General features: G+C 36.7%; 4 protein-coding genes and 1 long non-coding RNA gene across 18 annotated transcripts in view; 4 read left to right on the forward strand and 1 right to left on the reverse strand.

The window, feature by feature from the left end:
• Nucleotides 1-1,026: 1,026 nt before the first annotated feature.
• On the forward strand, nt 1,027-10,102 carry manba (mannosidase, beta A, lysosomal). 5 transcript variants are annotated; one of them, XM_079634541.1, is made up of 18 exons: nt 1,027-1,133; nt 1,384-1,438; nt 1,540-1,634; nt 1,775-1,880; nt 2,028-2,201; nt 2,882-3,005; nt 3,124-3,290; nt 3,422-3,526; nt 3,610-3,761; nt 3,889-4,006; nt 4,088-4,174; nt 5,011-5,178; nt 5,260-5,478; nt 6,375-6,539; nt 6,811-6,955; nt 7,114-7,259; nt 8,466-8,726; nt 8,930-10,102. In XM_079634541.1, the coding sequence occupies exons 4-18, from the start codon at nt 1,866-1,868 to the stop codon at nt 9,158-9,160; spliced, it is 2,277 nt and encodes a 758-aa protein (XP_079490667.1). In that variant the 5' UTR covers nt 1,027-1,133; nt 1,384-1,438; nt 1,540-1,634; nt 1,775-1,865; the 3' UTR covers nt 9,161-10,102. The 5 variants fall into 5 exon arrangements, with proteins under 5 accessions (XP_079490667.1, XP_079490665.1, XP_079490666.1 ...); XM_079634539.1 differs by having other exon boundaries at nt 1,047-1,169; nt 1,263-1,438; XM_079634540.1 differs by having other exon boundaries at nt 1,069-1,189; nt 1,282-1,438.
• A 157-nt stretch (nt 10,103-10,259) lies between these two features.
• Nucleotides 10,260-16,205, forward strand: slc39a8 (solute carrier family 39 member 8). Its single transcript, XM_079634542.1, has 8 exons — nt 10,260-10,812; nt 11,831-12,005; nt 12,707-12,876; nt 13,005-13,127; nt 13,215-13,391; nt 14,043-14,247; nt 14,335-14,519; nt 15,680-16,205. Exons 1-8 carry the CDS (start codon nt 10,663-10,665, stop codon nt 15,827-15,829), a joined length of 1,335 nt encoding a protein of 444 aa, XP_079490668.1. The 5' UTR covers nt 10,260-10,662; the 3' UTR covers nt 15,830-16,205.
• A 1,495-nt stretch (nt 16,206-17,700) lies between these two features.
• Nucleotides 17,701-20,336, forward strand: LOC307009986 (putative N-acetyltransferase camello). 8 transcript variants are annotated; one of them, XM_079634277.1, is made up of 5 exons: nt 17,761-17,945; nt 18,072-18,112; nt 18,200-18,303; nt 18,468-18,540; nt 18,791-20,336. In XM_079634277.1, exon 5 carries the CDS (start codon nt 18,794-18,796, stop codon nt 19,460-19,462), a length of 669 nt encoding a protein of 222 aa, XP_079490403.1. In that variant the 5' UTR covers nt 17,761-17,945; nt 18,072-18,112; nt 18,200-18,303; nt 18,468-18,540; nt 18,791-18,793; the 3' UTR covers nt 19,463-20,336. The 8 variants fall into 8 exon arrangements, with proteins under 8 accessions (XP_079490400.1, XP_079490403.1, XP_079490405.1 ...); XM_079634279.1 differs by having other exon boundaries at nt 17,777-17,945; nt 18,069-18,112; XM_079634278.1 differs by having other exon boundaries at nt 17,782-17,945; nt 18,069-18,112; nt 18,203-18,303.
• A 502-nt stretch (nt 20,337-20,838) lies between these two features.
• LOC307009988 lies at nt 20,839-22,716 on the reverse strand. The gene is made up of 3 exons (XR_013800138.1): nt 22,604-22,716; nt 21,541-21,628; nt 20,839-20,975 (listed from the first exon to the last, which is right to left on the reverse strand). It is a non-coding gene; the product is annotated as an uncharacterized lncRNA (long non-coding RNA).
• dctn1b (dynactin 1b) overlaps nt 21,570-26,387 on the forward strand; it is a 32,220-nt gene continuing 27,402 nt past the window's right edge. For 2 of the 3 annotated variants that reach the window (XM_079634271.1, XM_079634272.1), the window contains exon 1: nt 25,898-26,061. In XM_079634271.1, the coding sequence (XP_079490397.1) occupies nt 26,029-26,061 (33 nt within the window). In that variant the 5' untranslated portion in view covers nt 25,898-26,028. Of the gene's footprint in view, nt 21,697-25,897; nt 26,062-26,387 lie in introns of those variants that run through there. The other variant, XM_079634273.1, reaches the window with a different exon arrangement.

Genomic DNA, 26,387 nt, shown 5'->3' on the forward strand with positions numbered 1-26,387 from the left:
ATTCGGAAATTTTTTATAATGACACATGCGCTTAAATTTGTGATTTTTAAACTGCATTTCTATTGGTGTTTCGTTACTGAACGAATTGGTGTTTTTCCTCTGCCAGACTCATAGTTTTTGTTGTAAAGCGTTTAGTGAATGCTTTCCCGTCTTCAAATACACGAAAAAGCCATTTACTGGCATAACGATGTAAGCAGCAACAAGAACACCTGAACCAATCATTGAATGAATCTCGTGAATGGATTTAAGATCCAAAATCCAAACGATGTAGCAGTGCAGGCATAATAAAAGCCCTCATAATTTCACTTCGAATATATATAAATGTGTATGTATTTTTTGATACACTTTTCCAACCACATACCTTTAACTTAAAGGTATAGTTCACCCAAAAAAAAAAAAATCTGTCATTATTATCCTTCTTTTGTTCATCTTTGGAACACAAAAGAAGATATTTTTGATGAAATCTGAGAAAGAAGATATTTTTGATGAAATCTGAGAACTTTCTGTTCCTTCATTGGCAGCTATGCAACTACCACTTTGATGATGATGAACACTGCTAAAAGCTGAGCCACTTTCATGATGCCTAAAACCCAGGGTTGGCACAAACTAAACTGAAACATACCTGGCTATCCACCTAAACCAGCTTCATGATATAGGCCCCAGTTGTGGTAAAGGGAAGCTCAAGCATGTTCGCTTGGTGTGCGAGAACCAATGAGATTCGTTCTCGTACGCAGCACATTCTGCAAGAACCAAGGAGGTTTGTTCTCGTGGATCAAGCATGTTTGGTTGAGCTTCTGTTTATGTTTGCTGATCAATGTTTAAATGTGAATAAAAGCCTAGATTCAATCTGTTCATCATAGAAAGCGATTGTGTGTCTTCAGAAAATTTGGACTAAACCACTCAAGTCATATGCATTCATTTTACGATCTCTACTTTTTGAAGCGTTCATTTGGGTTCCGATGATGAACGAATGTGGGTTTGAAACGACATGAGGGTGAGTAATTAATGACAGAATGTTCATTTTTGGGTGAACTATCCCTTTAAACGCTACCGGATGTTTTGGCTTTCACGTGAGAGAGCAGCTGATCGTCCTTGTGCTTTTGAGTTCAAACCGGGAAGTGCAGCAGAGGGTGGTGTGTTTATGACTTTACGTCCCGTGGTTTAACAACGTAATATAGAGATGACTGTGGTAGTGTAAATTTTGTCATGATCAATAGACATGAATCATGCGGTCTTGTCTTTTGCGTGCTTTTACCTTTTAGAGGCCCTTTTTCTTGACAGCGTGTTTGCGTCTGAAGTGAAAAGTCACAGTCTGGGAGTTGATACCATCTCTCTGAACGGGAAATGGCAGCTGCTAAACTCAAACTCATCTGTTTCTCTCAGTGCCGAGGTACCCGGATGTGTTCATACTGCTCTGCAGCGTCAGGGATTCATCTCGGTACATTCAGACAGCCACATTATTGTTTCATTCAAAGTCAATATTACGATTCCAAACACTGTGAAATTAATGTTCATAAAAACTTAATTCTGTGTCAACAGGATCCATATTATAGGTTTAATGACCTGGCCTACAGATGGATTTCACTTGACAATTGGACTTACACTACTTCATTCTCAGTACCTACTCATGTTAGGCAAGTCAAACCTCCAGGTTCAACTAAACCTGCCCTCTGATTTTTACCATGTACACCTAGAGCTAGACTGACAAGAACACTATAATTATAGTTATATATTTAGACAAGACCACAGATCAAATACTATATTCTCTTTACAGAGAGAAAGAGAAAGCCGTCCTGGTGTTTGAAGGAGTCGACACAATCTCTACCATTTCACTCAATGGAGTCACCATCGGAAAGACCGACAACATGTTTCGCAGATATGTAAATGAATAACTAACTATTTTGTTTGCAAGGACAAGTTTTTACAATTGTTCTTTGTATGTGTGTTTATAGACTCTAGAACAATAATCATAATAATGCTTCACCTTAAAAAAGGCTTTATTATAAAAAATCATATTTTGTTTTCAGGATTTTGAAGTTACTGGATTGCTCAAGGATAAAGAGAATATTCTTCAAGTGTGGATTATGTCAGCTGTGACATATGCATCGCAGAAGAGTAATGCCCACACTGAATACAGGGTACCACCTGATTGTCCTCCCCCTGTACAGAAAGGAGAGTGTCATGTTAACTTTATCCGAAAGGTAAGAACCATGTACATTCCCAAACACAAAAGAATAATTTGAGTAGGCCATGATTCTTTTTTGTTGTGGTTGTTAAAGTTCCGTGATTCAAGGAGACCTATTATACTTTTTTTTATATTCTTCTTTTAGTGTGTAATTTAGCTGTTTTGTGCATGTAAACTATCTGCAAAGCACAAATTCCACTACAAAGGGAGTTAATCTCTCCAACAGAAAACGCTTGCCTCAAACGGTTCGTTTGTTGTCCTGCCATTATTTCCGTAACGCAGATACAGTACGTACCATGTAATGCATTTGCAAAATGCTACCTGCTGGATAGTTTGGCTCGTCCTCAAACAAAATCAAACACTTATAAGGCCGGGAAGAGTTTATAGCAATGTCAAGGAATCATTTTTTTCACCACAAAGAAAAAACATTACATGGAGTAATTGAAGAACCAGTGGTTAAAATGTATTCTTCGCACTATTCACACATTATACACACAAACTTTTGTTGAGTTCTTACCATCGTTCTAACGACTGCTTCCTGAACTGTGCTGTTTGATGCCGGTCAGTTATATGGACATATAGTTTTTGCCGCGATGACAGTTATAACATCACATCTGAAATGTGAGATTTGTAATAACTTTTTTGTTATCGATTTCCTGATTGTGATTTAAGTTTTTGGTCTTTTGGTGTTTTGAGGCTCAAAGCTCATTTAGCTGGGACTGGGGTCCATCTTTCCCCACTCTGGGCATCTGGAAGGGAGTTCATCTGGAAATCTTCAACACTTTAAGGGTTCTAAGTTTTACCACAGTTCCAAAATATGGTACATATATAGGGTTTTAGACATTAATTTAATAGCAAAACAAATCAACATAGAAAGAAAATTCCCTCTTTTCCCCCATATTCTTCTCCAAATGTCTTTCTGTCTTTCCTGTATCCAGACTCTGCACATTCAAGCTGGAATGTTGACGTGGAATTGTTCCTCGATGTTGTTGTTGCATCTAAGGGTCTTGTCCTTCTGTCCATACCGTTATTACACTCAGAGGAATTTCAACTGTCTCTTACACCTGGGCAGAGTAGAAAGTCCTTCGTCTTCCAGGTCAACCAGGTAAAATCAGTTCTAGTTTGCTTGATGATGACCATCATGTGTCTCATCATCCCTTATTCCTCATTTCAGAGGTAGTATCACCCTATATATACAGTATATATGATGATGATAAATAATGTGTTCACTTCAAGAGTGTCAGTTTGTGGTGGCCATTTGGACATGGAGAGCAGCCTCTCTATGACCTGAAGATGGATATGAACTTGGAGGGTGGAGAGACATTTAATGCACAGCGAAAGGTAACATCTTTCACTGTTCTTCTTATTTTCTAAGTCTTGCTTCAGTCTGCATAATTTCACTCTTTCGTTCTGCTCTGTTTCAGGTTGCTTTCCGCACAGTGGAGTTGATCCAGGAGCCCATACCCTCCTCCCCAGGCCTTAGCTTCTACTTCCGGATTAATGGGAAACCAATTTTCCTGAAAGGCTCAAACTGGATTCCTGTACATGCATTTCAGGACCAGGTTACCACTGACATGTGAGAAGATTAACAGCCTAACTACACTAAAACAAACCGGTTCATCAGTGACCAGATGAATTCTATTTAATGTTAAATCACTTTCAAACTTTAACCGTCTTGTCATGTTTCTGGATTGGCATTTCAGGATCACAATCCTGCTCCAGTCTGCACAGAAGGCGAATATGAATGCTTTAAGAGTCTGGGGTGGTGGAGTTTATGAGCAAGGCATCTTCTACAGCCTGTGTGATATGTATGGAATCATGGTAAGCTTGTCATTAGAAATCCTCCACCTGCGACATGATTTAAATGCAATTGATTTGGTTATTTGTTTGCCCTTATGTCAGATTTGGCAGGACTTCATGTTTGCCTGTGCGCTGTACCCTACAGAGAAGGATTTTATACAGACAGTGAGGGAGGAGGTCACGCAGCAGGTTTGCATTCACAGTACTCTCATAAAATCGGTTCACCTCAAATAAATGACAAATAAAAGGGCCAATGAGCAATGCCCTATGAGAGTGTTTGGATAAACTTTAATTTCTTTTAACATTTTTTAAGAAAAGTTCAAATGGATTGATTCTAAAATATCATAATACAATTTATTTTCCTTACATCTTGAATACATTTGAGTGTACACAACTCAATCTTTCTTTAAAAAAAAGTTTTTTTTATTACAAATATGAATTATTACTTCATAAATATCATGCCGTTTCTGGTGTGTCACACCACATGACATTTTACAACCTTGGATTTTCAAAAAGTCTTGACATAGTCATGAGGGTCTTGTTAACTAAAACTAAAATGATTCAAAATTGTTTAATAATATTTAAAATATGAACATTTATTTATTATATAAATAAATCAAAATAAGTTAAAAAACTTTGTTGCCTTGTCAAGTAACTGAAATAAAATACCTTTTAACGTAATACTTTTAAGTACTAAAATGACTGTATATAAAAATGTATATATAAAATGACTGAAATAAATTAAAGGTAAATAGAAATATTTATTCATTATGATAGCATGACAGTTTGATTGTTATTCCCTTCAAAAATATATCAAAATTTAGTTCAGAAGTTTAAAAGAAGCTCATCGTTGAAGAAATTCTTAATGCTCACCATAGAAGAGGTTTATCATAGAAGTCATTGTATGTATAAATGGCATTTTTTTGTATTCCTTGATTGAATTAAAGATCTTGAGAAAATTAGCCTTATCTCACTGACCTACCAGTCATTGTATGTACTTTTATGGACATTTTTTTGTTGTTCAGGTGCGACGGTTGAAATCTCACCCCTCTGTGGTCATCTGGAGTGGGAACAATGAGAATGAAGCTGCCATAGCAACTGACTGGTTCAACATAACTGTTGCTGAGCGCCCACTGTACGTGAAAGACTATGTCAAACTGTATGTTGAGAACATCAGAGACATTGTGCTGCAGGTGAGACTGAGATACATGCACACGGACTTGCATCAAAGTACTATCTTACGTCTTATCAATGGATGATGTGCTTTAATTCAGGAGGACAGCACTCGTCCTTTTCTAGTGTCCAGCCCAACCAATGGGGTTGAGTCTGAGAAGGAAGGCTGGGTGGCTCAGGACCCCTATGACCCCCACTATGGAGACACTCACTATTATAGCTATTACAAGGATTGCTGGGACTGGACTGCTTTCCCTCGCACACGCTTTGCCTCGGAGTATGGCTTCCAGTCCTGGCCTTCATTGTCCACGCTTAGCAAGGTACTACACTAAATACAAGTCTACCTGCTTTCTGGGATGTTCAAAATTTGTAGTTTGGAATTGTTTGGACCTTCAATTGTTTGGACAAACAATAGTCCCACCCCAAACGCATGCCATTGGTTGAGCCAATTTCAACAATTCATCAGAGCACATTATTCATAAGTGCAGTAAAAAAATGGCCTTCGTAATCTTTCATTGAAACCTTTGTGAAAAAGAATTACACTTTAGAATAGTTTAAAAAAAGAATACTTATGGAAATTATATACTTTAAGTGCAAACTGAATATAATGTTTTCAGACAATTGCATGTTAATTGGAGTTAAATGAAAATATATTATAGCTTACATTTATATAAAATGCCAGTAGCTGAACTTTATAGTGTTTTCCCCCCAGTTAAGTAGGATGTAAGTACATCTTTATATGTAATTACTTACAATTACCTTTTATATATAATTATATTATCTTTGAAATATGGTTATTATACATTAATGTAATTTCTATATAAACTTGTGTCTTGTATTTAAATATATATGTAATCACACATTTGAATTGAAGTTGCAATGTAGTACATTTAAAATATATTAACTTTCTATAATATATATTTCTATATATATTAATAATTTGACATTATTACAAAGTGCACTTTTTAAAAGTGTACTTGAGTGTGTTAAGAAACATAGTCAGGCAAATTTACTCTTAAGTACACTTAAATGGCCCTTTATTTCATTAATATTTTATCTGCGAGTACAGTTTTTCTACTTTATTTTTTTAATGTAATTTTAAGATTTGAAGTACACTAGACGTGCACATTCAATACAATTAAGCACACTTAATTTTTAACAAGGGAATTAACATTTTATAAGCCCTCTTATTTCTCAACTTCTCCCCTCCAACTAGGTTTCAGTGTCTTCAGACTGGGATTTCAGCAGCAATTTCTCATCTCATCGGCAGCATCATGAAGATGGAAACCAGCAGATGCTAAAGCAAGCGGAACTACATTACATTCTCCCCAACAGCACAGACCCAGTGCAGAAATACAGAGACACTATTTACATCACTCAGGTGAACATTCTGTAAATGCACTACAAGTTGTTCCATCTCAGCAATAAATGACATTTTAAAATACAATAAAATAGAACACTTTTAAATTGTAATAACATTTCACAATATTACTGTTTCACTGCATTTTTGATTAAATAAATGCAGCCTTGGTGAGAGACTTTTTTCAAAAAAACATCTTACAGACCCCAAACATTTGAACGGTAGTGTACAGTATATGTCAAATGTATTTTTTTGGACATGTGCCTGATATCAATCTCTTTGGATTCAACAGGTAATGCAGGCACAGTGTGTGAAGATCCAAACAGAATTCTACCGCCGCAGCCGCAGTGACATCGTCGAGGGCAAAGGTCATACAATGGGCACTCTTTACTGGCAGCTCAATGATATCTGGCAGGGGCCGTCCTGGTCCTCTGTAGGTAAATGAATAATGAATAACGACTATTGCTGTTCGTCACTATGTAGAGGAAAGCCTTCTTGTTTATTAAACGTCATTTTAATGGTAATTTATTTGTTAATGTGAGCGTACACAAAGTTAAAGTATGCTTCTTGACTGGGAAATCTCTCGCACATTCAGAGTTTGGTGGTAAATGGAAAATGCTGCACTACTGGGCTACAGATTTTTATTCTCCTATACTGTCAATGGGGGTTGAGGATAAGGGAGACCTGCTGATGTATGCCGTCTCTGACAGTCACTCTGAGCAGCACAATGTCAAAGCCAAGGTAGGAGGACAGTGCTTAGTAACACCTTTTTTTATATATATATACTTGTAATATCGAAGCTGGGTTAGCTCCACTTTTTACCCGGTCTTATGAAACCAGAGTTAGCACTGCTTTTTTTGTAAATGAGCCAGTGTTAAAGGGTGTTCGCACTACACTTTTATTTCCATTGACTTCCATTTATACGCATGTGAATGCGTCAGATCAGAAACGCAAGCTCGTGTGAAAAGTTTAGCATTTTTCTGTATTTCTAAGTTCAAGTTTGGTGAACTCTGACCTGCGAATTAGCATTACGTGAAGACGTGTGACCTCTTGTTTGAATTAAGAGTAGATTGTATATTTTTACATTTTGAATGTATTACTATTTGTTATGTTGAATTCAGTGTGACATGAGCGTGACATCATTTCCCGACTGTTACAGTGTCCGTGTAAATTTCGTGTGCTAAAAGTCTAGCGTGACCGCAGCTTTAGAATGTTCGTCTCAGTGCTTCGTAACCGATACCCAATTGCGTGCCTCATATTCACATGCTTTGGACAGTCATAAAAACACAGTGTGATGTATAAACCGTAGATTCAGCGTTTGAAGGGAGTATTTGTTAAGTGGTGATGGAAAACGTGTCAACTGGAGTGAGGAACAGACCAGAAAGTCCATTCAGGAAAATCTTGATTGTACAGTCATCAATATATAATATGAGGATGCGCAATACTACAGCCCTTATGTAAACATATTGCATGCAGAATTAATCCAGTCAATGATATTGACAAGATGTCAATGAATAAGAACGTTTACCAAGGGTTTAGGAATGTAGGAATGAGTGAAACCTTGGTTTATATTTAACCAGGATTAATCTGTTAATTAATTGTTAACCTCATGATTGTTAATTATGAGCTGTGTGAAACGTAAAACAAGAAAACCCAGGATTATATTTATTTACCAAGGGTTTGGAATGACCCAGGGTTAACTATTTCAAGTGTGAAAAACCCTATACTTTATCCTTGAGTTTTAAGAAAGTATAATAGTAAATAATTAATATTTCTAAAATCGCATGTTTTTAGTTCTTTGTTTTGGGCAAACCACATCTAGTACTAAAAGGCTTACTAGTGCTATAGCGTAAACATGCTTTTATTTTTGTTTACTAAAATTAAACTTATGAATTTTGATTCATATATTTGTCATGTTCTATGTACTGTATGTTTACGTTTACACAGGTGGAATTATACAACTGGAGCAGCTTTGATGCTGTGTGTTCTTTCGAGTCTAATGTGGCTACAATAAAAGCAGGAGGGAGCACCCTTGTGTTTCAGAAACCTATATCTGCTCTCCTGACGCAATGTGGGAACTGCACACGGCGCTCCTGCATCGTCACCTTTCATCTCAGTAGCCCTGAAGGTCAAATGATCAGCCCTCACAATCACATCTTCCTCAGCTCTCCACGACACGCAGAAGGTTTGCAGCAACCCAACATCACGGTGAGAGAGACACATTCTCAACACACACCGTTTACTAATGCACTCACTTCAGCTAATTCACTCATTTGTCACATTGCTAAAATGAGTTTCTTCACAAACAGAGGCGTTACTGAATGTAAATGACATCAGGTGCTTTTTCTTAGGAAACAAGTCCCTCAAATGACTGAGTTTCTTTTTTGTGTGTATGTGTTTTTGTATTGCAGTTTACTGTAAAGGATGCTGGAATTATGCAGAACTTTGTCGTGACTTTGTACTGCTCCTTTCCTGCTGTGTATGTTTGGCTGGATGTTGATGACATTCCTGGTGACTTTAATGTCAATGGCTTCCTGATGCTGTCTAAAAACTCCTCAGTTACTTTTGGAGCATGGAGACCCACCACTGCCGAAGAAATCACTGCAAATCTTCATATCACGTCTCTCAGAGATGTCTACTGATTGTATGATGCATCTAGTTTGACTGGCAGCTTCTTTACAATCTTCTATACAAATTAAATTCATAAAAAATATTGCGGGCTTGGCTTTGTTCTCTACTCAGGATGGCCCTGTTAATTACTACTTAAATTTGTTGGTAACAATTTACAACTAGGTTCTATTTGTTAACATTAGTTACCTGCATTTTTAATTGTAGTTAATGTTAATTTCAACATTTACATTATTAAAATCAAAAGTTCTATCTGTTAATATTATTTCATTGATTTGAGCTTACATGACAAACTGAATAGTTATTTTTATTAACTCATTTTTAAAAGGATTAATAAATACTATAACAAATGTATTGCTCATTGTTAACTAATATTAACTGATGGAACCTTATTGTAAAGTGTTTCTTTTTTTACTTTTAAAAGGTTAGTTCGCCCAAAAATGAAAAAATTATTCTGTGTGGGCCTCTGAGCGAGTTCACGTAGTGTAACAGTGCAGATGCTGGCCAATAGTGAGCCTACGTTCTGACGTACAACTCTGAAGCGCTGCGCTGTTACACTACGTGAACTCACTCAGAGGCCCACACAGAAGAAAATTAATAGTTGAATGAAGACAATTTTTGCGCACAAAAAGTATTCTCGTCGCTTGATAAACTTGTGGTTGAGCCACTGTAGTCACTTGGACTATTTTAAACATTGTCTTTACTAACTTTCTGGGCCGGCAAGTTTCAATTACAATAGAAGCCTATGGAGGAGTGAGACAGCAGATTTAATCAAAAATATCTTAATTTGTGTTCCGAAGATGAATGAAAGTTTTACGGGGTTGGAACAACATGGGTGAGTAATTACTGACAGAATTTTCATTTTTGGGTGAACTAACCCTTTAATGTCATATTGTTTCTAACTATATAAAAACAAAGTGCATAGTTCAATTGAAATAAATGGGTTGCAATAATATAAAGTGTGTGTCTACATTTTTATTTTTTACTTAATGTGACTATTTTTTTAAACACAAAGTCATGGTTGATCAGTAAAATAGGCTTTATTGAGAAATGTGTGCAAATATTGGGATTCTTTTCAATGAAACTGTTACTTCCTTCTACCATGACATTGCAGACCTGAACACGTTGCTAGAGAATCTGGAAAATGGTAAACAAAGACTTCATTGACACAGGGAGCGAGTGAGGGCTGCTCGCAGGCTGGTAGAAGCAGTGTTTGGGCAGCAGTTGCTTTTCTTTGACCCTCGGTCGGTGCAGAAGAGCTCTGTCGAGGAATGCGCGTCAGATGTGTATTCCACTATCACTGATTACCTCTGATAAGTAAAGCTGAAGAAATATTTGTGACTCCCACGTCCACGAGATTGCAAATCATTTCTGAAAAGGAAATGAAAGAATTTGGGTTCTCATTTATTAACCTGTTGCTTCTGTTATTAGCTCTTGTCTGGTTTCCCTCCGTCTTGACCGTCGACTGCATTAAACTTGCTCTCGGTAATATCATTCATATCGAAAGGATAGAAATATGGAGGAGAGTTTTCTTCGAAATGTTTTGCGCTTCTACAGTGAAGAAAACTCGCTGTCCACGGGGAACCTGGAGAACTTTCTTCACCTCATTACCAGCCGCCGCGCGGCATCTGTCGATGCTGACACCAATCCGCTGAAGAACACAGAGGTGAGAATGTCCCATCTCAGACATTTATTACCTCTTCATTTCACTGTTTCTGCTACGTTTCCCCCCCATTATAATATAACAAGACAAGCGCAATTTTTGCCATACAACACTTTTTCTACAAGAACAAGCAACACAAGTGAAAAGGAGTAAATAGAATATTTTAGATGAATCAAAACGTGTTTAGTTGTCACCTTCTGCTTCCATTGTGATTTAGTATCTGACAGCATTAGGCTGGTCGGGTTTGTTGTAGAAAAAAAATATTTGTAAAATTATTTTGAGTTTGTTGAAGAAGAGTAAAAGGCTTCTCATTTCTGCTTGGCGGGACTAAAATGTGGGAACATGTTATCAGTTGCATGCTGAGTCAAAGGAAAAAATATGTTTCAGTTTTTGTTTTGTTTCATTATCCCCTCTCTATTTTTGTTAGCCTACTCTGCATGTTGATCTGACTGTGTTTTGTTTCAAACACGAAGGGTCTGTCTGTTTTTATTTAATTTATTTTTTTACTTTTTGTGTGTGTGTGTGGCTTTGAAAACTGAAAATCAGAATAAAAACATAAAAATATATTTATTAGAATGTTGCAAAATATAGCATCTATTTCAATGGATTAAAGAGTATGACTATGAAAAGAAGAACATACGCAAATAGAGATAGGCTATGGCCTATGTATAATGTTCAACTTTGGGATAATGAATTATCTAAAGCCTTATTTTATGTTATGTTATTTATTTATTTATTTAAATAAAACATTTATTTGTTAGTTTTTATATATACACTATTACAATTATTATAATAATTTTCTTAATGAAAGTAGGGGTTCCTTGTTTAGAGGTTGAAAACCCTTAATAAATGAGCTGAAACTCCATGATTGTTTTTAATGATTTTCAGATATGGAATTGTCACCAAATCATTTACTAAACGTTGCTTATCAGACTTTATACTTGTTTATCTGGTGTTGCTATATGAGCTACTTCGAATGAGACCTGTTCTGTCTTATGTCCTTTTGCTCTCTTCTTGGTAGTGCTCATCTTTGTCAGAGCTGTTGTCTGTCTTTGGATTGGGTAATGCTTCTGTGGTCAGTCTCAATGATCTGGAGATGATGTGTCCAGCTATTCTCAATCAGGTCCTGCTCCCTGCCTGTCCTTACACCTTCCCCTCAAACCTTAATGAATCTACTTCTTTACCTGATCATAAAGGTGAGTCTGATTACCACAAACCCCTTCAGTTTAGTCACAGTGGCAAACAGATTGTATGGAGCCTGGGAAATATATTTTGAGCAATGAGGAAATATGCAATATAAGTAAATAGTCTGATAACATCAGTTGGGAGTTCCAGATTGATTTTGTAATGTTTATTGTGGGATTAAAGTGTATTTATAGTACAATACGTTTTCTTGTCTGTGGTTTGAAACTATGTATTACACACTTTTGTGTAATCTTGGATTTTAACTTTTATGTTTATGAATCATGATGGTTAAAATTAATATTCTAATCACATACATCTGATCACATCACATGCACATATTATTTTAGAGAGGAAGTATGATTTCCATGACCCATCATCACATTGTTGATTGATTCTCTCAATGTGAATCAGACTTTATTTTGTTAAAGGAACTTCACATCCAGGGAAAAATATCATTTATCTGATCCTATTTCATATGGTAATGATGTCCTCACTAATAGATTGTACAAAATATAGTATTTTACCAATAGAGAAATAATTCACTTCCCATTAAATTTCCGTATTGGGATGCAGTAAAGTAGAACAAGTTACATCATAAACTAAGTCTATCAATTGTTTTTTCTCACTTCTTGAATTGACCTGATGAAAATATTTTCAGTATGCCTTAATATGTGTAAATTCATTCCTCAACTCTTTTTCTTCCTCCCTGTAGTTTGGGGTTATGGGTTCCTGGCTGTGACCGTGATAAACTTGGCAGCTCTGATGGGTTTATTTCTGGTGCCTTTGACTAAAAAAACATATTTTCCAAAAGTGTTGACGTACTTCATTGGACTGGCCATTGGGACACTGTTTTCAAATGCTGTACTGCAACTTATCCCAGAGGTAAGAATGAATTACAGTGAGATTGTTAGACGATATATGACCCATAAAAATGGCTTACAAAGCGTACAAAAACAGTCATAAAACAATTACTCATAATCTTCATGCATGTTGTCCTAATTTTCTGCCAGGCCCTTGGCTTGGATCCCAGAGATGATAACTATGTGCTCGACGTAGTTGGTATTTTTGGCGGATTTTACATTTTGTTCTTCACTGAACGAGTTTTAAAGATAGTATTGAAAGCAGATACAGAGGTAAGAGCTTAGACGTGTTTGGGAGTTGTTCACTGGAACAGATTGGGCTGGTTTCTGGCCTAACCCAATGGTTCACCTCCCCTGCAGCTCGGACACAGTCATTTCCCTCCTCTGCAGTCATCTGATGTCACCATCTCCACCTTCAGCAATGACCTCATCATAAGCAACATCAGCGGTGACATCATTACAAACGACAATAATCTTGAAATGAACTCTATTAATGAAAAGTCCAACAATCCGTGTGAGAGTCCAGCTGTTGAACAGGTAACACAAAATTCATACATTAATTATAACATGCATAATTAACTTGTACTGTGATCTGCTATATTATCACCCAATATTGGATTCGATCTTTTGTTAGCTTTTCATTTCAGGTTTTGTATTTATTTTTTGGTCGGTAATTTTTTTTAGTCCAATGCGATAACATTAACTAGCATTTTCAGGAAAAAGAAAATCCTCTGCAGGTCAAAATGACTGGAACACAACATGAGGGTTAAACAAAAATAAACATGTACAATTATAAATCATTATCGCTACACTAGTATGTCCTTGTTTGGACTTAGAGATGTTTCCCAGATTCTCCAGATAATGTGCTAAAGGCCTACAATAAATATTAGACTATAAAGATTATTGATTTACAGATGCTCACATAGTTTTTGCTTTTAAAAAGTGAGGACAGTGGAATGAAAAAACCAGCACTGGCCAAATGCGGCCATGAAAAAGCAGCTTTTGCGTATTTTGCAGCGTTCCAAAATGCAATTCCAAGTTTAGATAATAAACTTGCTATTTTGTGAAAACAAAAGTCAGAATTGTTAGATAAAAAGTTGCAAAACACGTTCTGCGTGAATGGCTTCTAAGAACGTATTTTGTGTGAATGGCCTCTAACAAAGTCTATTTTGTGTTACATTTGTTCAGAATGCTTGCGCTTTGCTAGTTTGTCGCTGGTTTAAAGGCGATGGAATGTCTAATATAAAGACCGTGGCGTGGATGATCACTGTCAGTGACGCCGTACACAACTTTATAGACGGTCTGGCCATCGGAGCGTCCTTCACAGTCTCTCTACTCACCGGCTTTAGCACCTCGATCGCCATCTTCTGTGAAGAGTTTCCTCATGAGCTGGGTAAAACACAAAAGACCTATCATCAAAAGATCAATTCAAATTGAATTATTAAGTCTCTCTTATAATTTTCTTCCTGTTTCTCTGTAGGTGATTTTGTGATTCTGTTGAACTCGGGCATGAGTGTTGGTCAGGCTCTGTGTTTTAACTTGCTGTCATCGATGAGCTGTTATCTGGGTCTTACATTAGGGATCCTGCTGGGCAGAAGTTTTGCTCCAAATGCTATCTTTGCTATTGCTGGAGGAATGTTCCTCTACATCTCCCTTGCAGACATGGTGAAACATCTTACTTCTAACTGTGGAAAATGTTACAAATAATAACTGCCTGACTGTACATCATCCCACTTATTAAAACTCAGCATAAAACATGGCCATGAAATATTGAGTTGAATTGAAATCATTTTATAATCTTACCCACAACTACAATATACAAAACAGCTTGGCTGCGTCTGAAATCGTATACTCTCAACAGTATAGTAGGTAGCCTACTTATTTTGAATACTTGATTATTTCACAACCGCTAAAACAAAGTATGTTCTTTATAGTATACATGTGTATAACATGTGTTCTTTATAGTACTACATTAGTCATGTTGTCATTATCATGTGACCTACACTTAATGTCACTTACACTGCTTCACTGCCATTCACAAATCCTCTCCCGTGACCTCATGCGATAGTAAAGTGTTCATCAAATGCACACTTCAGAATCTCGCCAGAAGTAGGTCATCCGGGTACTTTGTGAATTCAGACATGCTTCTTTTGTCACATACTGCTTTTCGCTTACTATATAGTAGGGAAGTATGCGATTTCGGAAGCAGCCCTGGAAGCAGCCCTTTGAAATCGGGTGTCCATTAGGAGCAAACTCAAAGAACTTTTAATAGGAACTCTCTTTAGTGCCTGATTGCAATTGACCGATCGCAAAGAACCGATCATCTCTTCCTTCTAGTTAATTTATAGCATTAAATAAACATGAATGAACGTTGTTTTAACCGCGGAAAGGCGTCAGTACACTCAGGTTCACATTCAAGTTCAAATCCTCCCATGTTAATCTACTAACTCTCCTGACTGCTTTGTCGGACGAAATGGCGGATGGCGAAGTATGATTGGTCAGATCACCTGTCAATCAAGCTCCCTGCGAAGGGTCAATTCCTACAAAATCACATTGATATTTTGTTTGAACTATTTTATAATGACCATTAAATGTCAGTTTTAGTTAGCTTAAGTACTACCATAACATACAAATACCCGATTAGCCTTATAACTTAGCTTATACTTAAAGTCCTCTGAGATAATTTTCACTACTGACAATAACTGAAATCCAAGATGGTGCCAAGAGTGAGCAAGTCTGGTGTGATACAAGAGACATGAAAATAAACAAACAAATGTTCAGAATCAAGTATTCCAGAAAGTCTAATCACAGTGTTGTTTTTCCAGTTCCCAGAGATGAACAGTATCATGGCAGCACATACCAAAGGCTATCGAGGAAGGGTTGTGTTCTTCCTGATCCAAAATGCTGGGCTGCTCACCGGATTCACTATAATTCTGCTTATTACCCTGTTTGCTGGAGATATCAATCTGGGGTAGAAAGAATGAATCGAATGAAAACGAAGCAAAACAAAGAACAATTGTTTTCAGTGCCAGAAACCAAAAACTTGACAGACACTGTTGTTTTTTTTGTTTATAGACTTGTACTGTATATGCTGTTGGGACAAATGTAACACAATCTTCCTGGAAGACATGGTTTTTGTAGTATTGTTTAAAGAGATTTTTTTTGTCTGATGTGAGCTGGCAACAATACCCCGCTGTGTGTGGAGGAATTCCTCAGTGGCAGTGGCAGCCTAGCACAGGGTAACTGAGCAGCTTTGTAGTCCAAATGCCAATGCTGCAGAAGCTTTTGAGTGAGACTCTGTATCATGTTCATCACAGTATTTAACTAAATGATATGAAGGGAAAGATTGTTGATGTTTGTCTTTTCTACAGCTTTGTTTCCATCTACTGTGTTTGAGTTAGATCAGGGGCTTTCAAACTGGGTTCTTGGGGGACAAATGTATTTAGCTAATTATATTTTTAACTATAAAAATTAAAAGCCACATATTGTTTTCAAAAAAGTATTTCAAAAAATATTTATCTTAAGTTGTAATATTGTGTAAAAAGTTTAGCTGTTAACACAAAGGGCATATTTTTCCGGATAATATTTCAATATGTTTTATATATTCATATATTATTGTGGTAACACTTTACAATAAGGTTCATTTATTAAACATTATTTAATGTATTAACTAACATGAACAATACATTTGTTACAGTATTTATGAATCTTTGTTAATGTTAGTTAATATGAATAAAGCTGTTCATTGTTTGTTCATGTTAGTTCACAGTGCATTAACTCATGTTAACAAGATTTCAATAAAGTATTAGTAAATGTCGAAATTAACATTAACAAAGATGAATAAATGCTGTATAAGTGCAGTTCATTATTAGTTAACGTTAACTAATGTAGTTAACTAATGTTAACTAATGAACCTTATTGTAAAGTGTTACCATTATTGTTTATATAGTATGTGTGTACACACACACAAATATAGGTATGCATGTATGTATACGTATATAATATATACTGTATAAGTATTAATATATGTGTGTGTATCAAAGAGTTTGACAATCATTTAAACATAACAATAGTGAGCTAAAAGTAAAACTAATCGATACTGTTACTGCCCTCACATTGTGGAATGACTTTATATATTAGATGATCTTTGTTATTATTTATGTATTATTTAATCTAATCTGAGACCCATTTTTATTCTTTGGCTTTTGATATTATTTGAGATGTAAAGTGATGTTGTGTGTTACTATTATATTTTCTTATTATTGTACTATATGTTGGCTAAAAAAAATCAACACAACAGTTTGCAATCAGTTATCACAACTTTGAAAGAAATCATGTTCAACCAACAAATTATATTGAGTTAGAGGAACTTAATTTGTAACATTAACAAGTAACAAATCTTTGAGTTGATTACTTAAAATCCTGCAACTAATTCATCTTATTTATTTCAGTTAAAATCCACATCATAGCACACCTATTTAGCATGTATATTTAATGAAGTAATGATATATAATGTGTAGCTGACATTGGTATTATCGTTGCTTATTGAATCAATTGTGTATATTCATGAAGTATCCTCAGCACAATGGTAACCACAAAAACTTCACCATAACAGAAACGTTTAAATGTCAAACATAACAGCAATAAACACTAACAGGTCTTTGCTTGAGATGCGTTTTTTACCATTATAAAGTATCATTTGAAATATAGAAATTTACTTTTTTGTAAGAATTTAAATTTGAGACCAATTTAAAAAAAATTGTATCTATCACATATCTCCCATATTTTCTTTGTGTCCAGTAAATAGCGCTAGTGTTCATATTATCAGAGACTGCAGACTTTCGACACTTCCATCTAGTTAATGTGTGACTGATTTAAAAAATGGATAAGGTGTTTTATATTTGACACGCCTACAAAATCGGGGTTTGAGCCAAAAAACGAACCAAGATGTGTTATATCACACTGACTGAACACATGGCTCGAAAAAAACCCCACATTTATTTAATTGGACTTTTAATTAAAACCTAAAGGACAGTAATTAATTAGTGGAAGAGTAATTACAGGGATAGTTCACCACCCACAAAGTGAAAAGTAAGGTAACGTTAGGCTACTAAACAGTTGTTGGACCCCAATGAATAAATACTGTGAAAGTCAGTGTAAACCATCGTTTGGTTACTGTCATTCATTCTTCAAAATATCTTCTTTTGTCTTCAGCAGAAGAAAGAAATTAATACAGGTATGGAACAACTTAATTGAACGTGAGTATTTTTTTGGGTAAACTGTCCCTTTAATTACCCTTCCACTGCCTCCAAAAATGCATCGTCCTTATAATTCCTTCTCTCCAGTAGATGGCGGTAGTGCTGCTCCCTCTCAAGTTGCCATCCAAAGAGAAGTAGAACCGTTAGAACAAAGTAAAGCATTAATTTCTGTCGGGTCATTTACAGCACAGGTATGTCTATATTATTTGTATAAAAAATACGAAAATCAAGAAAGAACGTCAGTTTCGTTTAGCATGTTACAGTTAATATTCATTGCCATTGACATTGTAAATCTCTCTGAACACTTCCGTAAACACACAAATGCCTTATATATTTCTTCGCTGGCTGCCGACAGTCATCGAGGAAAGGTCAATAACCTGGAAATCTCATCTTATCAGGATCGAGGCATACTTGTGATCCAGTAATTTGTAAGTATCTGTGCCACTATATAATGCTGTGTCTTATGATTTTGATACAAATACAAACACTTAATGCTGGAAAAGTGAGATGCTGTTTTTTTATAACTTTTTTTTAATGAAAAAAAGTATTGAATCATTTATCAATTATCGATATCTAGATAACAATACAATATTATATTAAGACAGGTGTTATATGATTTTATATACACAGTCTTAATCTTTCTGTGTTATTATTTCTGGCTTCATGCTTGATTTGAAGGTCATGGCTGAGGTGCAGTTTCGTCGCTACCGAGAAGAAGATCATGAAGAAGTAAAGGAGGTTTTTACTGTTGGTATGAGTGAGCACATCCCACCTTCCTGCATGCACGTTCTCAAACAGCCCCTAGCGCAGATGATTCTGGGATGTGTGTTTTGCGCTTTACTGACCAGCTCAAAGTCCATCCTTTTGCCTGTACTAGCAGTCACTCTGCTTTTGGCCGCAGGCCGTCAGGCTGTAAGTTACATGTTCACCAAGTACATTCAGACTTGCCTTGATCTAGATCTCAGCCACATTCAGCAGACCTACCTCGATCCACCTAACGCCTGCTTCTGGGTGGCTGAGATCCAAGGTCGTGTTGTGGGTACAGTAGCGTGTTTACCTGCGGAGAAAGATGGGAACTTCCTGGAACTGAAGCGGATGTCGGTTAAAAAGAGTCACCGTGGACAAGGCATTGCCAAAGCGCTGTGCCGTATGGTTGCAGACTTCGCTCGTGAACGACGTTATCTCGGAGTGATGCTTCACACCTCGGTGGTCCAGATAGATGCACAGAAGCTCTATGAGCACATGGGCTACCAGAAGGTCAGTGAATTTAATGCTCCAGATGTGATTGCCAAGCTGACTAATTTCACATTGATTGAGTACCAACTCATCATAAAACACCATCACAACTGAGACTGAGATCCGCAATTTCACTAAGACCAGCATGTTATTGATGATGAACATGCTTTTTAACACTGGTTCAGAGTCAGACCACTAAAGAAGCACACCGCAATCATCATTTTTCTATTTCTTAATCATTAAAAAGGGAACTCTTCTTTTATAAGAAACTGTTCATATAGGGGAAAAAAATCTATTTCTTATATGAGGTCAAATTACTGTTTTAAAAATCTGATTTTCTTTAAAAAAAAAAACTGATTAGAAGCAAAATGCAGTGTCCAGATATTGTCTAAGCATCATTAATGTACCTGTGTCAATGAATGAGAATGAATATTTGAACATTCGGATGTGTAGCTACTCGAGTCCTTGAGATAGCTTGTGTTGCTTAAGATCATTTCAATTTATTTATACTGTACATAGCCTGTTCTCTTCTATGAAAAAAGAAAACAGTGCAGTTTTCTATAAATTTAAGTATATGTATTTGGTCAATGAGAGGCATGAGATGTAAATGCCTTGAAACTGGCAGATGCTGTTCAACAGAAGCTGCGTGCAATGCTAATGATGTCACATTTCCACGTCCGTAGCATTGATGTCGATTACAATGGCAGCGAGAATGTGACGATTACATATCTGTATTAATAGTTTATGCTTATTAACAAAATAACATAATCATCTCTCCAATATTATCAATGACCTATATAGGTGACCTTTTTACTGTTTTGTATTTTTCATTTATGAAAGAATGGAAAAACTGTGACTGTCATGACTGAATGATTAAATGACTCTACACATGCAATGCAACATTCATCTGGAGAAAGTGATTTGTTCCAATGAGACCAAATGTAATTTGTTATAACAACATAAATCAATAAAAACTTTTTGAAATGTACTGTTTTAACGTTTTATTTGAAATGTCAGTAATGCATAGAACAGCTATTTATTTTCAGTAGAATTTATCATCCTGACCTGATTTTTACTCAGGTTTGATTAGCTCTGTGAGCAACATCAGTGGTCTAAAGTTGCAAAGATCATGTGATTTCTGACCTGCATTATGGGTGTCTGTAGGGTTATGCTTGCTGGTCGGATGGCAGTAGTATATTTTTGAGCCGGGTATTCTGCTTGGGCTCAGTGAGGATCTGTTGGACATCAGGAACTCCTACATGCAGACTGGCAAAAGGAGCTGCTTTTGGGTGGCAGAACTAAAAGGGTCTATTGTCGGGGCTGTGGGCATTTTGCCCTGTGTGGAGGAGACAGGTGCTTGGGAACTGAAAAGGATCTCTGTAAAAAGGGAGTTTCGGGGTCGTGGCCTTGCAAAAGCTCTTTGTAAAACAGCCCCGGAATATGTTGCCAGACATGATGTGAAGAGGGTGGTGCTTTTCACCTCTATGGTCCAAACTGATGCTCATAAGCTGTATGACAGCATGGGGTTTAAAAAGGAGGAGTTTGTGTGGCCATCACTTCCTGCCAGGTTGATCAATTTCATGGTGTTTAAATACACACACAGCAGGACTCGTGGTTTCACTTCATGCTAAAATAAGAAAAGAAGACAAAAATAAAAGTTGTATTCATATCGGTCAAGATCTCGTTGGTGGAAAAAAAATTGCGTAAAATGTTTAATTTGATTTCAACTAAGCACAATTTTGAAATAAAAGATTCACAAAACAGCAGAATCTGTTTAATTATAAAAATTATAAACAAGAATACAGTGCACATGGGCATCCCATTATTTATCTAATTTAAGCATTAGGCACAAATCCCACGTCTGATAAATGATCCAACATAAAAATGAATCAAGTCCAAGGCTCATTCAACCCTGTTACCCATACAGGATATCAACAACTAGCTTTACTCCCAAATTTATTTAGGCTAAATTAACAACAAATCAATATTAACGTAATATAGGGCAAATTTAATAAATTGAAACCCTGTTATCACCCAGTTGCCTTTTATATTTGTCTATTTAATCGGGATTTTAAACTGTATTTACAAATGTCCTCATGTCCAAGCAACTTCTTTCACTATTAAAAATAAAAGCGAATGTCATTAGAATGGATTTTAGACCATTTGAATGAGCTTCAGACCCTATTTTGTACCTTTTGTCGAGGTAAGTGCCAGAACTCCCATTCGAAGCAGTGGCTCTCCGCTCCCTCCGTGTGTGACGTAGCGCTCCTCAGGAAGTAGCTGTCACATCCACATTGTACGGGAATAGACACAACACGCTTAGTAAGAACAGCACAAAAAACATCACGGTGAGTTCAAATGCACGATTTGAAATAAAAAACATGAAAGAACCGTTTAATGGCCACACATCCTCCATCTGTTTTTGCGATTGTAACTACTAATCATTCTCAGTTGAGGGATGTAGCGGCTGTAGTAGATATAAATAGGCGGTGGCTGATCGATGGAGGAATTGATGGGCTGTTGGCGATGCATTCAATATACCATTCAATTTACCGTTGTTAGGCTACTATTCACTGCTACAGCTTTTACGTTAATTGCAATTAAGATGGTAGCATTCTGTAATATTTATTTGTTTATTCATGGGGGAGGGAACAGACGGTTTATTGATCAGTTTATCATCCCTGCACAGCACAGAAAATAAGCAAGTGTACACAATCACACTGCTTTCATACTTATTTTATACAATAGTTTCATTCTTCTTTTATTTATGCTCCAAAGTCATTAAGTATATATTCAGAGAATGCAATTTTACCTACCTTCATTTAAGTAGCCCCCCCCCCTCTCTCTCTCTCTCTCTCTCTCTCTCTCTCTCTCTCTCTCTCTCTCTCTCTCTCTCTCTCTCTCTCTCTCTCTCTCTCTCTCTATATATATATATATATATATATATATTATACATACACAATTGTATAATTACAACAATTAGTTTTAACTTTATCATTATAATAAGATTTTATTTATTTATTAATCATCAAAGTATCTCCATACACATTATAATAATACCATGTACAGTCGTGTTATTAGATGACATTTATGTTCTTATCAGACACATTCTTACAATAAAATATGTTACAGTCTCACACCATTGTTAAGGGATAAATAAAGGGATTGTTCACCCAAAAAGGAAATTTCAATTACTCACAATTTACTCAATTTTTGATCATATATATATTTAGAAAGAATATATTTGAACATTACCTCATTAACTTGAGTATGTAATTTGCGGTGATTCATGAGAGTATGCAGCATTTTTACTGCGATTTGTTCCCCACGACTCTCTGATTTGTGGAATTTTTCTATACAACATCATGGGTAATGTAGTTTTTCACCAGGAATTTCACCGTTAAACAATTTTTTTTTTAAACAAGTTGAAATAATGTGCAATTTAACAAAAGCATATACTATTGACTGACTCACAGTAGCCCTGTCTTTAAATGTAGTTAAGTTTTTGTTATAAATCAATTTCCCTATGGAGAAACGAATAGTTTTTACGAGTTTTTACTTCCGGAACTCGACTGTTGCACTCAATTCCTATAGCCTGATAGAGCACTGTCTGCCACTGATACAGATGAGAGGCACTGTTTCATAGAGTGGTCAGAGAAGAGAAGCTCTCATTGTGTGATTTATGCATTGTTTGCATGTCTGCTCAGATTGACTAACAATTGCTTACTGGTTTTTGTGAGCACAATGTTTTCAGCTGTGCACCTGTCCCTTCTAACTGTATAACATGTTGCAAACATCAGCATTTGCTTTCTGTGCAGAATGTGTAATACAGAAATAAGCTCACAGGGATTCAGTGCAGTTGTCGTTTATAAAGAGCATTAATCCTGTCAGTGTGTGTTTGTGTGTTGTTTGTCAGTCTGCTGAGGTTGTGCACACCTCTCCTGACTGAACTCACTCTTCTGTGTTTGGCTTTATATCGGATGCTGCCTGCGTCACATTTGAATAGGGCTGGAGAGGAACAGAGAGGCTGAATAGAGAGCCGGTCTTAAAGAGACCTGCTGCCTTAAACAGTCTTATTTGCTAAGTGTGTGAACAGTTGTGTGTGAATGGATTCAATAGTAGGGAACCATAGTAGAAAAGAGTGCCGTTAAAGCCAGTGATCACCTCCGTACAAAGTCGTACATGACCTTTAGTAATCCAGTGATTAATATGTAGAGGATAATGTACCGTCAGCTAGTCATTATCACAAAATAAATCCCAATAGAGTAATCAGGACTCTTGTATCACCCTGAAGGAGCTTATTTTGCATGAATGAAGTACATTATCCTAGGTTTTACATTGTTACTTTACCAAATAAATAAACTGAAATAAATATTTATTTAAGTTTAAATTATTTAGTCTGTCGTGGCGCCCAGCCGCCCACGTCGTGACGAGACTCTGACGTGGCGGCCATGATGGCTGGAGACTCTGGCGTGGCGGCCATGATGGCTGGAGACTCTGGCTGGGTCCCAGTCGAGCAAGTGGCTGAGTCCTCCTCTTCCTCACCCACAGTGAAGGAGGAACCATTCGTTGAGAGCACCAGCTCAACAAAATCAATGAATCTCCCTCGAGGATCATAAATGGAAAAAGGAATCTTGATTTTTAAGGGTTAGTTAGTTCACTCAATAATGAAAATTCTGTCATTAATTACTCACCCTCATGTCGTTCCAAACCCGTAAGACGTTCGCTCATCTTCGGAACACAAATGAAGATCTCTATAGATCCCTCTATTGACAGCCGACGCAATTTCCACTTTCAAGGCTCAGAAAGGTAGTTAAGACATCAGAAAAGTAATCCATGTGACTCCAGTGGTTTAACCGAATTTTTTTTATGAAGCGGGTGTGCACATTTTTTTACCACTTTATTTACAAAATATCATGAGAGCACTACGACGCATGCGTGTTGTGTTGACGTGAGAGCAGACGTTGCGTAAATGCGGGTTGGAGATAAATATTTTGTAAATAAGGTGGTAAATTATTATTTTTTGCACAAACAAAGCAATCGTGTCGCTTCATGGAATTGGGGTTAAGCCACTGGAGTCACATGGATTACTTTCATGATTGGGGCTTAGAAGTGGTAGCTCCATAGGTTGTCAATAGAGGGACCGGAAATTCTCAGATTCATTAAAAAGATCTTTATTTGAGTTCCAAAGATGAACGAATATCTTACGAGTTTGGAACGACATGAGGGTGAGTAATTAATGACATAATTTTAATTTTTGGGTGAACCATCCCTTTACCTGGTCATTGAGTCTAGCATAATAAAAAGGAAATCAAAGCACTGTCATGGTAGTGAGTCTGATGAGCAAGGTCCAAAACCTCACTGGTCCTCGAGGGAACAATCATCCTGAGTAAGGGGGAGGAGGTATTTTGCTGCTACTGTAGATACTAATGGTTGATTATTAGTCATTCTGTCACGGGTGTAGCAGGGACAAGGAGATGTGAGGATATTTAGCAAGCAGTCTTTTTTCAATGAACGCTTTACACAAAGGTAATCTAAATCAGGAGCCGATGGCAATAATCCAAACAAGATGACATAGGCAACACAGGAGACGTATCAGCTTTACATTGAGGTATAAAAACAACAACCGACAACTACAGACTGAAACACAAAGGGTATAAATATACTGAGTTACAAGATAATGAGGAACAGGTGTGTGTGATGATGAGTAACCATAGAGACTGACAAGCCCAAGGGTAACTATAGAAACAAGGTACTACAGAAACTACACACAGGAAATGAAAATCAGACACAGTAAGACAGAAGAATATCGAAATAAGAGTCCTAGAATAAAATAAAAAGCAGGAGAATGTTGACACTGTTCTTTTTAGTTTGCATTTTACAACACTTTTTAAATAGCTGCACCAGTGTTATTTTAGTATCATTTATATATTATTATAGTGTTTTATAATATTTTGAATTAGCATTTTAATTTTAGTTTGTCATTTTGTCTTTAAAAAAAAAATATTTAGCTTTATTATTTATTTCAGATTTATTTTTAGTTATCAATAATAACACTACACTGTAAATCATACACTATAAATAATAACTTTGGTCATCCTCTGTTATTAGGCCTTATTGTAAAGTATGTAACAGGCAGAAGACCGGGGGAATGGGTTCTCTGTTTTTAAATCACTCAAAGAGTACATTTACACATTAAATATGTAAGTTTGATCATTATTCGGTGTTGGAGGGCTTTAGGACCCAGTTCTGTCTCTTTTGCTCTCCTGCAGAAGGCAGCACAGACATAGCGCAGTTGCACTGCTCTCACACACTCACCTAGCAGCACAGATCAGTCAGCCAGACTTACACACACACACCTCACATTCTAACTCAATTTAATGCTGGGATCATTCTGACAATTCACATGCTAGCTGGTTCATCTGAGCTCAGACATCCAGCAGGACCTCCACTGGTGTCTCTCCTGTGTCCTCTCTGGGGTTCAGTCTGTGCCTCTGCTGGAGCTGAACCAAACCCTCTCAGACACTCGTCGTATGGACAAAGGTTTGAGTGATGAGAGTTAGGTGGAGATAGAAAGGCAGACAGAGAGATAGGGAGACAGTGGGTTGGGGGATTGAATAGACTGCGCTGGTTGCTGATGCAAGGCAAGGAACCGTTGTCAACAGCGACGCAGGAGCAGCATGTCTCAGATGAAAAGATACACTTACAGCAGGGTGAGTGACATACAGTGGACACTCTTTTTGTCACACACATTCTGCTGTGCAGTGATGAGCAGGTGTACAGTATATATTTGTTCTCAATGTGGACATGCAGGTGTTGAAGCATGTGTCAGACAAGAGAATGCGTGGGCTCAGTCAGTGTTCTGGAATTTGTAAGGCTCAGCTTTTATCTCAAATGCATTTTCGTTGTGTACAAAATGCTATACAATCATTTGCAGTGGTTTTTTTTTTTAAATGTATGAGGCAGTTTTTACTGCAGGCCAGTAATGGAGCAGTGCAATTTTTGGCACATTTGCTGTGTAACACAGCAACAACACCAA

Source organism: Phoxinus phoxinus (genome assembly GCF_949152265.1).
Source record: "Phoxinus phoxinus genome assembly, chromosome: 14".
NCBI lineage: Eukaryota > Metazoa > Chordata > Actinopteri > Cypriniformes > Leuciscidae > Phoxinus > Phoxinus phoxinus.